This window comes from Podarcis vaucheri, assembly GCF_965113315.1.
Source record: "Podarcis vaucheri genome assembly, chromosome: 10".
NCBI classification, from domain to species: Eukaryota; Metazoa; Chordata; class Lepidosauria; order Squamata; family Lacertidae; genus Podarcis; species Podarcis vaucheri.
Window position 1 is genome coordinate 67,783,193 of NC_138748.1, and position 15,863 is coordinate 67,799,055.

At 45.6% G+C, this 15,863-nt stretch overlaps 1 protein-coding gene across 1 annotated transcript in view; it reads right to left on the reverse strand.

Annotated features, from left to right (window-relative positions):
- PLXNA4 (plexin A4) overlaps positions 1 to 15,863 on the reverse strand; it is a 604,081-nt gene that overhangs the window by 524,971 nt on the left and 63,247 nt on the right. Inside the window, exon 3 of the mRNA XM_082238689.1 lies at positions 8,676 to 8,858. Coding sequence (XP_082094815.1) covers positions 8,676 to 8,858 — 183 coding nt within the window. The remainder of the gene's footprint in view (positions 1 to 8,675; positions 8,859 to 15,863) is intronic.

A 15,863-nucleotide genomic window follows, 5' to 3' on the forward strand; every position in this document is an offset into this window, starting at 1 on the left:
TGCGCGCGCGCGGGCTGTTCCGATTTCCATCGGCTCTGCCGGCGGGAAAGCTGGCTCAGGAATGTCTGGAATGCGTAACTCCTTCCAACGTTCCCCTCTCCCTTCCCGCCTCTCCAAGGCTCTTGCCTCCTGGCGCGCTCCAATGGTCAGCGCAGATTTGGTCAGCTGATCCATAGACACCGCCCTGGGGCTCCGGGACAGCTCGTCTTTCACAGCCGAAGAAAGACCTTCTTCAAATAGCATCTGAATGGGGGCTGCCGATAAATCCCACCCCAATCTGTGAATCAGCATGGTAAATTCAGTCCAGTACTCACGGACAGATCTGCTTCCCTGCTTGCAAGCCATTAGCTGTCTGCGCACCACCCCTTCCTCAATATCGCTGGAAAACATGATATCCATTGCACGAAAGAACTTCATAGTGTCCTTTAGGATATCATTGTGCGTTGCCATCAGGGGTCGAACCCAGTCCCGCGCCCCCTTCTCAAGATGCCCAATTACGAAAGCAACTCGCGATTCCTCATCAGGGAACTCATCAAACTGCACATTCAGGGCATATTGCATCTCTGTCCTAAAGGCATGGTAATCCTTGGGGTCCCCCCCAAACTTCTGCACCAATCCTGGTACCTTTCTGGGGAACTGAGTGGTTCTCCCCTTTTTGTCTGCATCCTGAGCCCTTCTCTCCTCGAGCCTCGCCGTCTGCAGCGCAAGTTGGACCTCCAGAGCTTGATACCTTTCTTCCAAGCTTGGACCAGCTCCAACCCCTGCCTCTCCGGTTCCGGCTGGGTTGTTCATGATGGCTTTCTCCTGCACAGGCAGCGTACAAAGACTGTCAGACTGCTGTCAGGGGTTGATTAGCTGCTTGTGCTTAAAATTGTGCCCCCTCAGAGTTTGTGCGGCCCCACAAACCTCTGTGTGTGACAGAGCTCCTCAGACATGTCTGCTCTAGTCACTAGTAGAGTCTGACAGTGGCTGCTTGCGGAAGCGCTTCCAGCAAAGAAGCTCCTTAACGGAAACGCGTCTCCTGGACTCACGACGTGACAGTTTCCGGCGAAGTATGGGTCTCCCTGCAGTTGCTTCTGACACCTCCCCGCTATTTTCGCTGGACGTGTCTCTCACCCCTTTCTCTCCCCTGCTGTTTCCTGCCTGGGCTGCTGCGTCTCTCTCAGCATTACTGAGATCCTCCTCCAGAGACCCCTCGCTCCCCCTACTGGTCCCTGCTTTGGCTGCTGACTCTCTCCCAGTCTCTGGGAGCCCTACCAACTCCCTTTCCCCTGATGTCAGTTCCCTGACAATCAGGAAGAACTTTCTGACAGTATGATATGGCAAGGAGAAGTTGGAATGTTTAACCTTTCCCTGCCTAGCCAGTTCCGCTTCTGAACATTCTCTCATCCGTCACTATTTCACCAGTTAGGTTGTCAGTATGTGTTTCCTAGTCAAGCAGGGAGGAGCTGTTGAGGGGAAAGTTACAGAGAAGAAGCGGTGGGTTGGAGAAAAATTGAACTGGAAAAGACCCTGATGTTGGGAAAGATGGAGGGCACAAGGAGAAGGGGACGACAGAGGACGAGATGGTTGGACAGTGTTCTCGAAGAGACCAATATGAGTTTGACCAAACTGCGGGAGGCAGTGGAAGACAGGAGTGCCTGGCATGCTCTGGTCCATGGTGTCACGAAGAGTCGGAAACGACTAAATGACTAAACACACATCCTGCATGGTCAATCCTGCAAATGTTCCGGTTGCCACTTCTCGTCAGCAGGCAATATGGAGTAGTCAGGAATCTCTCATCTGCTATTAAACACCTGGTTCCATTCCATAGCAACAAAAGCCCATGCTCCTGGCCTATGAAAGAATCTCAGGTCAGAAAGAGCAGGGCAGCATCTTCGCTATGGACAGGAGGGAGAAAACTGTTTAGTTCACATAGGAAGTCATGTCTATTCTCAAAACAATATATGAACCAAAATGCTGCCATCCCTCTGGATTTTGTCAGGCAGTTCTCCAGCCAAAATATGTATACATGTGTTATATTAAGGGAAATCCATTGCTCAAATGTGTGTATTAAAAGTGTGTATATGAAAAATGCATCAAAGGGTGTGCATTAGGAGAAATTTGCATTAAAATGCAGGAAAAAATTCAGCAAGTGTTTTTTTTAAGCAAATCACAAACCGGTGTGGAAATGTAGAGAACTGAAGACTGGGAACATGAGAAAGGAGGAGAGACAGGAATCAGCAGAATTGCCCATCCCTAACTGCTAACTAATGACTTTACAGAGGTGCAGCAGTTGTGTCCCATCCTACAAACTTCCTTGACAAAGGGTGAGAGTCATTTTGCTCCCTTCTTCGCAGGGCTCTGGCACTTTGTCGATGTAATTGCAATCCAAAGAAGGAAACACTCTCACACTAAACCTTGCACCTCTTGGCCATCAGTAACAGAGTCTAATGGATGTTTTCCATTGATTTATAGGAGCTGAACACCCCAAGCAGCACTTTTATGCAGGTTCTCATTGCTAATACAAACTCTACACTAAGCTTTTCTCAAGTCATCTCCGCGGAGTGCGCCCTAATGGTCAGGCAGGATAATTCATTACCGGCACGTCTTACAAGTTGTCATCTCAATCATCACATAGAAGCTTCTTCTTCTGCAATGCAACTGGCAGCTCTATAGCTCCATATATCAATATTGCATGACAGTCCAAGGCAGGGTGGAGGGAGAACTCCTTGAAGACAAATATTCCAAAGCCAACTGGAGCAGGAGGGAGGTAATTACTAGGAATGGGATTGGCCCTAGACACTACCCATCTATATATATATCACAGGCAAGGTGCCACAATATCTTTAACAACCACAGGTGTCCAAGACACCTCGTAGCATCGCATCGGAAGGTAAACTCACAGATGACAGATGTTCACTCCAAACTTTTAAGACAGCGTTGAAACCTAACAAGTCCTTTGCCCTGCAGTATTTCACATTTCCTCTTGGAAATCCCACTCCATCCTACGCCTCGTTCTCCTCTGTTCTATCTGTCTTTCCCCTTTTCCTTTGTTGTCTTGGTTACGTGGCCAGGCTCCTGATATGCTGCTCATTTTCATTTTAATAATACACTCTTGTAAAGCACAATATTTTACTTCAATTGCATGTGTCACTGGGAAAAAATTCCTTTGACGTGGATGACATTTGTATATCAACCAACTGGTGCTGCTTTATGATTCCAGGTACTTTGCAAGAGTTTCACGAATCGGATGTCTCGGAAGCCTGAAATATGATCTGTATCATCTTTTATATGAACGTATAAACAACAAACATCAATCAATTCTGAAACTGCATGAGGGAAAAGGAGGCGAGAAAAGTTTTCCTAACTGCTGTCTAAATTCCTTAGCAACAAGCCAGCAGGTAGAATGGACTCACATCATAAGGAAAACACATCACAAGAGGATGATGGTGGTGATGATTTATTCAGCACTTTAGAATGTCCAAGTGCCCATATCTTGTTGCAATTCTTACAAGAGCCCAGTAAGAAAGGCCAAGATTTCTGTCTCTACATTTGCTTGCCATAAGCCAGCAATGAACTCATTCTCAAGTAAGATTCAACCATCGATGTCCTACTAATGGTACCAAATAGTAGACACAAGATCTACCCACCAGGGAAGAATGGCAGATGAAGCTGATGGACTACATGGAACTGGCGGAAATGACTGGCAGAATCCGAGACCAGGGAGAAGAGTCGGTGGAAGAAGATTGGAAAAAATTTAAAGTATATTTACAAAAATATAGCAAAATTAATGAATGTTAGAAGGATGCTGGAATGAAGTTACATGGTTTTAGCAGAAATGTTATAAAGAATTAAGTAAAAATGGATTGTTAATCACAAACAAGCAACCACACCCTAGGCCAACCCCAACTTCTCTCACCACCAAAGGAACACAAGCGAATAGCAAAGAGAACCCACACAAACGACACTGACACAAAACCCCACATTAAGTAAAATCGAAACATCGCCACCTGACCCCACCCACAATGGCCCCCTCCACCTCTTCCCCCCTTTTCTTCCTAATGTAACACTAATGTCTCAGCAAATGAAACGGACCTGTAGAAAACGTAACTTGAAAAAAGAGACATTGCACATACAATGAGCGCTTCATTTCTAGAGGGGGGAAAGTGCGTCCTATAGAGCAAAAAATATGGTAAGAAGATGCACTATGCGCTATCCATGTATAAGACGACCCCTTGTTTTAATCTTCAAAAAATTAGGAAAAAATATACAGTGGTGCCCCGCAAGACGAATGCCTCGCAAGACGGAAAACTCGCTAGACGAAAGAGTTTTCCGTTTTGGAGGTGCTTCGCAAAACGAATTTCCTATGGGCTTGCTTCGCAAGACAACAATGTCTTGCGAGTTCCTGCTGGTTTTTTTCCCTCCCCCCCCCTTTTTCTAAGGCGCTAAGCCACTTATCAGCTGATCCGATCAGCAGATAAGCCACTAAAAGCCGCTAAAAGCCGCTAATAGCGCTAATCCGCTAATCCTTCAATGGGCTTGCTTCGCAAGACGAAAAAACCGCTAGACGAAGAGAATCACAGAACGGATTCTTTTCGTCTTGCGAGGCACCACTGTAGTCTTATACACGGAAAAATGTGGTATATCAAATCACGTCCCTAGTCCCAGGAGAGCCCACGAAGCACCCTCTGGCCTGCTTCCCCCTCCATTTCTGTTCCATTATGTTACTATATATCAAGCTGGATAGCTCAGGGGGTTAGAGTATGGTGCTGATGATGCCGTGGTTGCAGATTCAACCCCCGTATGGGACAGCTGCACATCCCTGCATTGCAATAAGTTGAACTAGGTGATCCTCAAGGTTCCTTCCAGCTCTGCAATTCTGTTATTCTATGATCTATATGCTGCCTTTCAGCCCAAAAGGCTCCCCAGGCACCTCTCAAGAATAAACAGTTACGTAAAGGTAAAGGTAAAAGGGACGCGGGTGGCGCTGTGGGTTAAACCACAGAGCCTAGGACTTGCTGATCAGAAGGTTGGTGGTTCGAATCCTCGCGACGGAGTGAGCTCCCATTGCTCGGTCCCTGCTCCTGCCAACCTAGCAGTTCCAAAGCACGTCAAAGTGCAAGTAGATAAATAGGTACCGCTCTGGCGGGAAGGTAAACGGCATTTTCGTGCACTGCTCTGATTCACAGAAGCGGCTTAGCCATGCTGGCCACATGACCCGGAAGCTGTTTGCCGGCTCCCACAGCCAATAAAGCAAGATGAGTGCTGCAACCCCAGAGTCGGTCACAACTGGACCTAATGGTCAGGGCCCCCTTTATCTTTACCTAAGGTACCCCTGACCATTAGGTCCAGTCACGGACGACTCTGGGGTTGCGGTGCTCATCTTGCTCTATAGGCCGAGGGAGTCAGCGTTTGTCCACAGACAGCTTCCGGGTCATGTGGCCATCATGACTAAGCCACTTCTGGAGAACTAGAGCAGCGCACGGAAACTTCATTTACTTTCCCGCCGGAGCAGTACCTATTTATCTACTTGCATTTGACATGCTTTCAAAGTGCTAGGTGGGTAGGTTCCATTGCTGTGACCGAGCAATGGGAGCTCACCCCGTTACGGGGATTCGAACCGCTGACCTTCTGATCAGCAAGCCCTAGGCTCTGTGGTTTAGACCACAGCGCCACCCGCATCCCTCAAACAGTTACACACAAATACATACAAATACAATAATGTGAACGTGAACAATGCAAGTGATAGAAATCCAAAACATTTCCTGCACTCATTGCAGCAAAGTCTGTATTAATATTATTTTTGCTTCATCCTTCTTAGGCAACAACTAATATAACCCCACCACAAAGTATTTCCTCTCCCTCTACACATCAAATGTGGATGCCAATTTGATGGTCTTATGTCTGGAATAGCAATGAGCACAGCTAGGAGGTCTTTTTTCCTTTTCTTTTTACACCTTCGTGCTGCGAAAGGGTTCCAGCTTGATTGGGAAGAGGGCAGAGAGGAAGAAAAGGCTTCAAAACCAGAAAGGACCCCTTCATCCTTTTTATTATTTCTTTATCAGAGAAAGAAGACAAGCACGGAGACCAAAACTTTCAGATCTGTCAGAAGCATCTGTGTGGAATTATTTGTTGCTTACAACACTCACCCCCCGATGCAGTCCCTGCAAGCAAAAGTCCCTATATATGAGGGGGAAATAGAAAGGCATACAGTGCTTTTAAAGCTGAGCAAAAAAGATGGGGTGGGGGTGTCAGAGGGAGAAACAAGCAAACCCCTACTGACACTGCCCACTGAAGAATTTAGTAACTCCAAAATTCAGAGAAAATGAATAGAAACAGAATCTAACAGGGCTGACACCTTGATGTTACACAAGCGCATTTTCCATGCTACTATTGAATTGGGGTTTTCAGACATAAAATGAAAAGACAAAACTCCCAGATCTAACGCACGATAATCTTAGCCAGGGTGGACAACCTGAATTGGCCTCCAGATATTGATGGATTCCAACTTCCCTCTGCCCCAGCCAACAGTTAAAGATTATGGAAGTTGTAGTCCAACAATAAGACCACAGGTCACCTGCCCTTGCTCTAAAGCCTTCCTCAACCTGTCCTCACCTTCCACACCTAGAGAGGCATGTGCAAAAATGAAGGCTCTTGTGTGCAGGACTCTCTGCCTTTAAATAGTCTCCTGGCCTAGTCTCTCTCCCACTTTAAGTAAGCATTAAAAGGCATTGTTTTATCATTTGCTTTCTCGCTTGATTTGGCATCGCCCCCTATTTCCAGGTTAACGTCTGCATTCTTTTTGCACTCTGTCACTCTCTCACAAAATAGGCAAATCCCCACCCCCATCTCTCTTGTCCTTTTGCATCAATCTTTTCTTCTTCTTCATTGTGAGCCTGAGTGTAAGGACATCATGAGTTGCATCTAAGGTCTACTCAGAGAAGACCCACTGAACTGAATGAACCTAAGTTAGTCATGTTCATTATCAACTTCAAAGATTAGGACAGGATACATAAACACACCACATACACAACAAGTGAATAAAAGGAGATTCGCCATATTTAAGTTAAGAACTTGCTGGCTTTGACATGCATACCTAGTGCACAGAAGGCCTTTTTAATTTTCTTTTCTTTTTAACAGTAACTACAGTGAGCTGATCAGTGATAATGAGTTTTAACCTCATGTGACTTGGAACGTAGAGCGGGCAGTTGCTCCTCCCCTGCCATCATTAAATGGTACCACCGCTGCTGACATCACCATCCTGAGGACCAAAACCCAGGAAGGGTCAAGTCAATCACTAGGAGCAGTGTAGAAATGCAGTATTGCTCGTGGAGAGCAGCGACATCATGAATATGGATTTCAGACTTTATGTCATGCTTGGAGGAAATAATCCAATCTAAAGTCCAAATGATCTCCATCCAAGGAGAAGGTTCATTCTACAGTTCCTTTTTTTAAAAACTGTTTTAAGGAAAAAACAGCCATTTAATCATTCATCCCTAGAAAATTTCAACATTCAAAAAGACCCAGTAAGTTAGCAAAGGTACAACATTCCACAAGAAGGCAAGTATCTCCTCTTCCGAGAACAGAATACGTGAGCAGACAGTTAAACCACCAGGCAGAACATACCAAGCCAATCTCTCTCCACTGGAAGGTCACCTCCAATGGATCTTGAGAGACAATCAAAACACCTGCCAAAAACTCAGAGTTAAATGCCTCCTTCAGCCTTTGCTTTGGCTCCAGAATACAAATACTGATGGCCCCACATGATAAATTGGAATTGATGTAATAGAGGAAAGCCGCAGCAAAGACAAGGGTGAGCTTCCCATTCTCTTGGATGGTGCCCAAGGAAGATCAGACCCTGAGGAAAGGACGCCTATTTATATCCAGTCCCTGGTGGCAACCCAGTAAGTACAATCAACAAAGAGTTCTGTGACACTTCCAAGACTAACAAATTTATCGAGGCATAAAACTTTTGTAGGACAGACTATGTGTTCTACTCTGAGGCTCTGGCCCAGAACAGCTTGTGCTAAAATCAATTTGTTAAGAAGTCTTTAAGGTGCCACAGAACTGACAATTTTTATTTTTGCTGCAAAGGATTAATATAGTCACCCCTCTGGAATTTGTCACTGGTCAACAGAACACTTAACACGATTTCCTTTTCACTGGAAGGAATGGGAATAAAGTCTACTTTCCACAAAGCCACCAGTAACTTCTGCGACGGATTAAACTCAGGCATTCCACCACAACATGCAATACACGAGCTGGCTTTAATAAATCATCTTTATCGTACTTCCAAATGCGACATCCTAGGGCAGTAGCCTTCAGCTTTTCCAAGCCAAGGAACCACCTTTATAACTCACATTTGGTGAGACATTTCTTAATTTTCTTTTACCATATTGGTATGGTGATAGTCCTGCTGTTGTGATCTTAGATCAGGTTGTGACCTAGTCATGATCCCTGATCTGCGAACTGAAGACCTGTTGTCCTAAGATACATTCCACTCAAGAGATTGCAGAATTGTTGTGCTAATTTGCTTTGGCTTAGGCCTGTTCCCAAATAACTGCTCTCTCTTCATTCACACAGGCCAAACTTTGGCAGAAATAGTCCTCAGATAACATAAAGCTATGCATCCATACCATTTCACAAGTCTTCTTTGCTACGGACCACATCAAGTTAGGAAAAGCCTGGCCTACCTTTTTCAGCTTGCCACTCTTGGTGCCCACGAAAGCCAGGGAGTGGTTCTTATAGACATAAGCAATGACGGACGTCATCCTGTCCTTGTCTTCTGTTAAGACGGGGAGTCCTCGTACCATTTCGGATACTCCGAGTGGGGCATTCATATCCAGGCCACAGAAATTATCATCAATTGTTAACAGCTGCAACGAAAGGGAGAGAGTGGGAGAGAGAATATCTGTTAAGGGGATAGGTTGATCTGCTGTGGGAAGCAAAGAACCTTTCTAATTTCTCAAATATTTTGCAAGTGGGCAGTGAACAACAGGAATTGTTTTGATGGCCACAACTGAAGCTAGCCTTTCTCTTAAAAAGAGCACTGAGCGATAGGGCGGTGCCTATCAGAAAGGTAAGGTCTCAGTTTGTGGAATGCGGGTGGCGCTGTGGGTTAAACCACAGAGCCTAGGGCTTGCTGAGCAGAAGGTCAGCAGTTCGAATCCCCGTGACGGGGTGAGCTCATGTTTGTCACATGTTTGTCAGCATCCCAAGCTACCATCAGTCCCAAGCAGGCCGTCCAAGCAGGCCAGGTGAGACAGAATATATAAGTAATAGGGTTCACAAAGCCAGTAAGCTGCCTAGTACAGCTAAGAAGAGCTCATTAGGACCAAGGCAAAGTCTGAGTTGCATGGATAGTCATACAAGGAAATTTAAATTATACAGAAACAGGAGATGGCATTGACCAAGCAGGGAAGGCAAAAGATTGATTAAGCCATTTGGAGTCTTGGAGAACTACAGCAAACCCTCCAAGTGTCCTTATTCTCCAGGGACAGTCATGGATTTACAGAAGTCATCTCAGTTTTCTGATTTGATTCCACAACGTCCTGCTTTTCCTTACGATGTTCCTATTTTCATCAGAGAAATGTTTTAGAGTATGGAGTTATGCAACCCCTGAGCCAAGGAGATAAATAACTACACAGTGGGACCTTGGTTTACGAACTTAATCCGTTCTGGAAGTCCGTTCTTAAACCAAAGCATTCTTAAACCAAGGCGTGCTTTCCCATAGCAGCGGGGGACTCAATTTACAAATGGAACACACTCAACAGTAAGCAGAACATGTTCTGCTTCCAAGGCAAAGTTCACAAACCAAAACACCTACTTCCAGGTTTGCAGTGTTCTTAATCCAAGTTGTTCATAAACTAAGCTGTTCTTAAACCAAGGTACCACTGTACAACCTTTCTTCTTCTTTGGCGATCACTCGTAGCCGAGTAAGATTGTCTTCCATAAACACGGTTTTAACAATGAGCCCGTGACTGTGGAGGCCAATTCTGGATCCACACATCCTTCCACAGTGGGGACATTGGTTTCCAGGTGGGAGTTGATAAATAATAAAGCGAGATGAGCGCCGCAACCCCAGAGGCGGCCACAACTGGACCTAATGGCCAGGGGTCCCTTTACCTTTACCTTTATATATGTTGGAAGCTGCCCAGAGTGGCTGGAGTAATCCACTCAGATGGGCAGGATATATTAGTAGTAGTAGTATTAGTATTATTGGTATTATTATCCCTATTTTCATCAAGGGATGCTGCAGCTGTCAAGGGAGAAGGAGCAGAATGCTAGTTTTGCTCCTGGATCTGTGGTTCAACACATCCCCTGCAGCTCTGCATCCTGACATTGGCAGCTGAGTCCTCTTGCTGACATCACAGGGGATCTCTTGGCATGAGGTGCCAGACAAGGATTAAAGCCATATCCTTTTTCCCTCCTCCGGATTCCGCATGCACTAGGAAGCAGATTGGCAGCACAGTGCGGAGTCCAGGTGCCAAGGAAGCCTGAGCCATTGCCTAGCAATGGCTGGAATGAGCCTCAACTGTCCTTTAAACATCTGCTTTAAAATGTACCTCTCCAGATAATTGTGATCACAGCCAAATCCACATTTTGGGAGAAATCCTAGCTGAAGGATTAGCACCTCCTCCTGCCGTCCCTCCTCGCTTTCACTTTGGCAGTCCTTCTGCCCCTACGTCAGAGCTTAGCCAGGCCTCTTGGAAAGGGAGGCCTATTACTGAATCCTACAAAAGCCCCTGCCTCAGGGACTGGGGCTGCCACTGGCCGGCTGTAAATCTGTGATCAGCTCGCTTTGTTCCTTCGGTTACTTGGGGAACTATAATTCGCTCATTTGATCGCTGTGCTTCTTCCAACATCAAACATCGCCTTGCGGAGAATAAAAGAAGCAGGGTGGACTATTGAGATCAGATATTAGTTCAACCTCACTCTTCATTGCAAGGACCTCTAGCCAATGTTGTTCCTACTCAGAGGAGACTCACCAAAATGAATACACATGTATTAAGGGGTTGTTGGGCTAGGTGACCCTCATAGTCCCTTCCAACTCTATGGTCCTGTGATTCTATGGCTCTAATTAGGTTTATTAATTCAGTTCAGTCTACTCTGAGGTAAATGTGGTTGGATACAACCCTGGATCTGCAATGCAGGATGCAACTCACTCATAGAATCAGAGAACTGCCCAGTTGGAAGGGACCACTACAGTAATCAAGTCCAACTCCCTGCCCTGCGCACTAATTACAGAATTCTTCATTTGCCTGTGCAATTTCATTTTGTTAAGTATTTGCTGAGAATTTCATTGTGCAACTTTTCTTGTGTCCATCCTTTAAGTGGGGTGGACACAAGACTTTTTAAATACAGGCAGCAACCGTTTTAGGCGCCACTGCGCACGTGCGCATCACACCAAACCCGAAAGTGACCCAAAAATGTCATGGAAACATCACTAAAAAGGGTGGGGGGGAATGGGGCACTGTGTTTTCAGGCTTCTTCAATTGTGTTTCAATTATATGCAATTTCACGTAAATTGGGAGTTGGCAGTATACTACAGTCATACCTCTGGTTACAGATGCTTCAGGTTGCGGTTTGTTTTTTTTGGGGTTGTGGACCGCCGAAACCTGGAAGTACCAGAACGGGTTACTTCCGGGTTTCAGCGGTCACGCATGCACAGAAGCACTAAATTGCACTTCGCACATGTGCAGATGCACCGAATCACAACCCGCGTGTGCGCAGGCACGGGTTGCGGACGTGCATTCCGCATGGATCATGTTCACAACCCGAGCGCCCACTGTACTGGGTGATTATTTTAGTGTTTTAGTTTATTGCTGTTTTTTAACTGGCTGCCACACTCTGCCTACAGAGAAATCACTGACAATTAATTTGGCAGTCAACCAATGCTTCCATCCTGCCAGCCCATGGAATCATCAGGTGACCTCAGAGAGCCAATCCCACACTGCTGCCTCTTCCATAGCCCCAAGGTCTGCGCATACTCTCATTTTGGGCAGTTCATTGCTGAGAGAAGATGTTGTAGTATTCCCATATGCCCCTGAGTTTCTTCTCTGCCTACCTGCTCATCTTTTCACTCAGGGTACTTGCCACCTCTCCATAGAAAGGGCTTGGATCCTGGCACCCAACAGTTTGTTTATTTTAATAACATTTATTCAAAGGTTACACTACAGCTTTGTCTACTGCCATATCACAGAATGATCACTCCAGTCCTCAATCCCACATCACTGTCATGTTGGCTTGCTGAATATCCTCACTTGGAACCCAGCTACCAATCAGGTTGGCTAGACATTTTCAATCAATATATCCCCTCCACAGACACGTCTGTGATGATGATGATGATGGCATTAAAATAACCTGTCTGTCCTTCTTCAATAAAAGAGAAAAAGGGAGACCAGATCATGTCAAAGGCAGTTTTTTTATGTGCTTTTTTGGAAATGCCTTTGATTAATCACCGATGGTATGTGAGGCATTCTGATGTTATCAGTTCAAGCCTCTGTTGGTACAGTGGCACCTTGGGTTAAGAATTTAATTCGTTCTGGAGGTCTGTTCTTAACCTGAAACTGTTCTTAACCTGAGGTACCACTTTAGCTAATGGGGCCTCCTGCTGCTGCCGCTGCACAATTTCTGTTCTCATCCTGAAGCAAAGTTCTTAACCTGAGGTACTATTTCTGGGTTAGCGGAGTCTGTAACCTGAAGCGTATGTAACCTGAAGCATATGTAACCCAAGGTACCACTGTATTCTAATACGGCCTCGGCCCAGTATACCTGGGCCCAGTACACCCCTATCGTTCTGCCCAGACACTGAGGTCCAGCTCCAAGGCCCTTCTGGCGGTTCCCTCCCTGTGAGAAGTGAGGTTACAGGGAACCAGGCAGAGGGCCTTCTCAGTAGTGGCACCCACCCTGTGGAACGCCCTCCCACCAGATGTCAAAGAAATAAACAACTCCCTGACTTTTAGAAGACATCTGAAGGCAGCCCTGTTTAGGGAAATTTTTAATGTTTGATGTTTTATCACTTTATTATTATTATTAATAATAATAATATTCTGTTGGGAGCTGCCCCGAGTGGCTGAAGAAATCCAGCCAGATGGGCGGGGTGTAAATGGTAAATTATTATTATTATTTGAGCTTTCCTCCCATCGCTGGGCAATAACTAGTCTAGCTGCTGTGGACAGGAAGGAAATGAATTCTTCAGATGTAAGGGTAGAATTTGGGGTTGAATCTAGTGATAATATAGCAAGTGCCGAATTAGGAAGGATAGATGGTTTGGTGATTTTGGAGGCCAGCTAAAGAACTTTTCGCCGAAAGGCATGCATGAAACTTTCACCCAACAGTTAATGCGAAAATGTAACCCCGGTCTTATCCCACTGGTGCCCTCATTCATTCAGGTCTCCAGCAAGATAATGGGAGTTGGATGGGGAGGCGCCGTTCAGAGCTGCATCCTAATCGCACACCGCATGTCACTCGTGCCAGCGCAGCAGTGGTTACCGTGCAATTACATGCCACTATGTATAAGTGACAATGCAGTTACAGCTACTTTACCAATTACAGGGGAATTGCAACCCTGAAGCTAAGAGGTTTTTCACTCAGATGTAATTTAGGCAAGAACAGAAGAGAGAATGAAGTTGCTCAAATTTACTGGGAGTTGTGTCTGTGGCTGCTCAGGTTTTTATTTTATTTTTTTTGCATCAGATCAAGGAGTGGTGTCAGGTTTCCAGAGAACTATAGAATCTTAATGTGCCACAGACTTCGTCGCCTGTCTTTGCTATCACCACACTTCCCAACATATGGCTTCAGGCAATAATATAGCATGTACCATGCATCGTAAAATGTGTAATTTCCTGGAAGGAAGACTGCATTTCTCTTAGACCAAAGGTTTCCTTCCTGGTGAGTCAAGCAGGCCTTTCATGGGTTACGTTTCATGAGCAAAAGCAAAGACCGCGTTAGTTTTCCAGGAGTAAAGTACACTTTTTAAGAGCATTTGATCCGTGGCGGCATAGAACTCCTTTTGGGGCTATATCAGCACTACAAACATATCAAATGTGTACCTGCTGAACTGTCATGGCTTCCAGAGAACCCTAGAAATTGTAGTTTAACAATAGTGCTGGAAATTTTATGTTGGGGGAATATTTCCAACACCACAGAACTGCAGTTTCCATAGTTTCCTGAGTAGTTGAAATAACCATTAATTGTTAGTGTGTGGCAACCCTTTGAATATCATAATTGTCTCTTCTACAAGCGAAACATAGCAAACTTCTTCAACCTTTCCTCATAGTCATGTGAGGGCTTGCTTTTCCACCACCTTCCAGAAAACTATTTGCGCTCTCTCTCTCTCTCTCTCTCTCTCTCTCTCTCTCTCTCTCTCTCTCTGGTAGGTAAAAGGTAAAGGACCCCTGGATGCTTAAGTCCAGTCAAAGGCAACTATGGGATTTTGGCGCTCATCTCGTTTTCAGGCTGAGGGAGCTGGTGTTTGTCCACAAACAGTTTTCTGGGTCATGTGGCCAGCATGACTAAACCACTTCTGGAACAACGGGACACTGTGACGGAAGCCAGAGTGCACGGAAACGCTGTTTACCTTCCCGCCACAGCAGTACCTATTTATCTATTTGCACTGGCGTGCTTTCAAACTGCTAGGATGGCAGGAGTTGGGACAGAGCAACGGGAGCTCACCCCGTCGTGGGGATTCGAACCGCCGACCTTCTGAACGGCAAGCCGAAGAGGCTCAGTGGTTTAGACCACAGCACCACCCAGTAGGTAGGGTAGCAGGGAAAGCTTAGAAGAAGCTTGGGTTATCAACTGGCATAAGGGGCAGGATGGTGTGATCCGAAAGCAGAAGCAGCTGTTGCTTTTCAGAACAAGGAGGTGTGCACTGTAACTGCAGCTACATTAGCAGGTGGAATGTAGAGCTGGAAGTAAGGACGAGCAAACCTGTCCGTTTTGGTTTATCTCGGTTTCCCATTTTTCCAGTTATAGGTTCTGTTTCCCACATTTCCATCTCAGTTCGACAATTCAAAACAAAACAAAAAATCCATGTTTTGTGTTTTTTATCTTGTATCTTGATGCTGTGAACTGCCTTGAGAAGTTAAGATGAAGGGCTACATACAAATTAAATAAGTCAACTGCAAAATTCAGAGGAGTACGAATTTTGTAGGATAGATGTTTCCCTTCTTGCTTTGTTTCAGAAAGTGGAAGCTGAAGACTGAATCAAATTTCTCCCCCGGCCTTAGCTGAAAGAAACATCGAGATACAATCCAGCTGCTACTCGTCTTTTAAAGATCAAGCGTGCCCAGAATGAACCCAACCAATTACATGCTGGGTCCTTTCACAGAGGCGAATAGTGAAGAAGACACTCTCCACCCTGGTCTCCCTTTTCCAGCACTCCACAGCAAGAAAGTTCTTCATAAGTGCCAACCCAAGTCCTTTCTGGATGAAGTTTCTTTCTGCAGCTACCCCTTTCCATTGCACCCTGGAGTTTTGCACCATGCCATCCAAATCCATAGTTCACTTTTCAGGCTTTCAGCTCCGTTTGTGTCACCTGCAAATGCTCAGGTACCGTCATTCCGAATCCATCATACGGAAGTGAACACACCTCAACGCAAGCCCAGGTGCAGCTGGAAACCTGGCACTAAGACAGCCTCTGCCGAAGAGCAATTAGCATAATTATTATTTTGTTTTGCAGGCAAAATTGCGACTTGGGCTCCTAAGCGCCTCGGCGCGTGTGACAACAGTGCTTGATAAAATTTCAAAACAACAACAGAGAACGTTTGGCTTGGCATTTCTGGAGCGTCTTGGCCTACCTTGAGATTCCTCAACAAACTGGCAAGCATCCCTGAGTTATCCTGAGAAGGTAGGGGTTTAGCGAAGCAGCCGTTGCT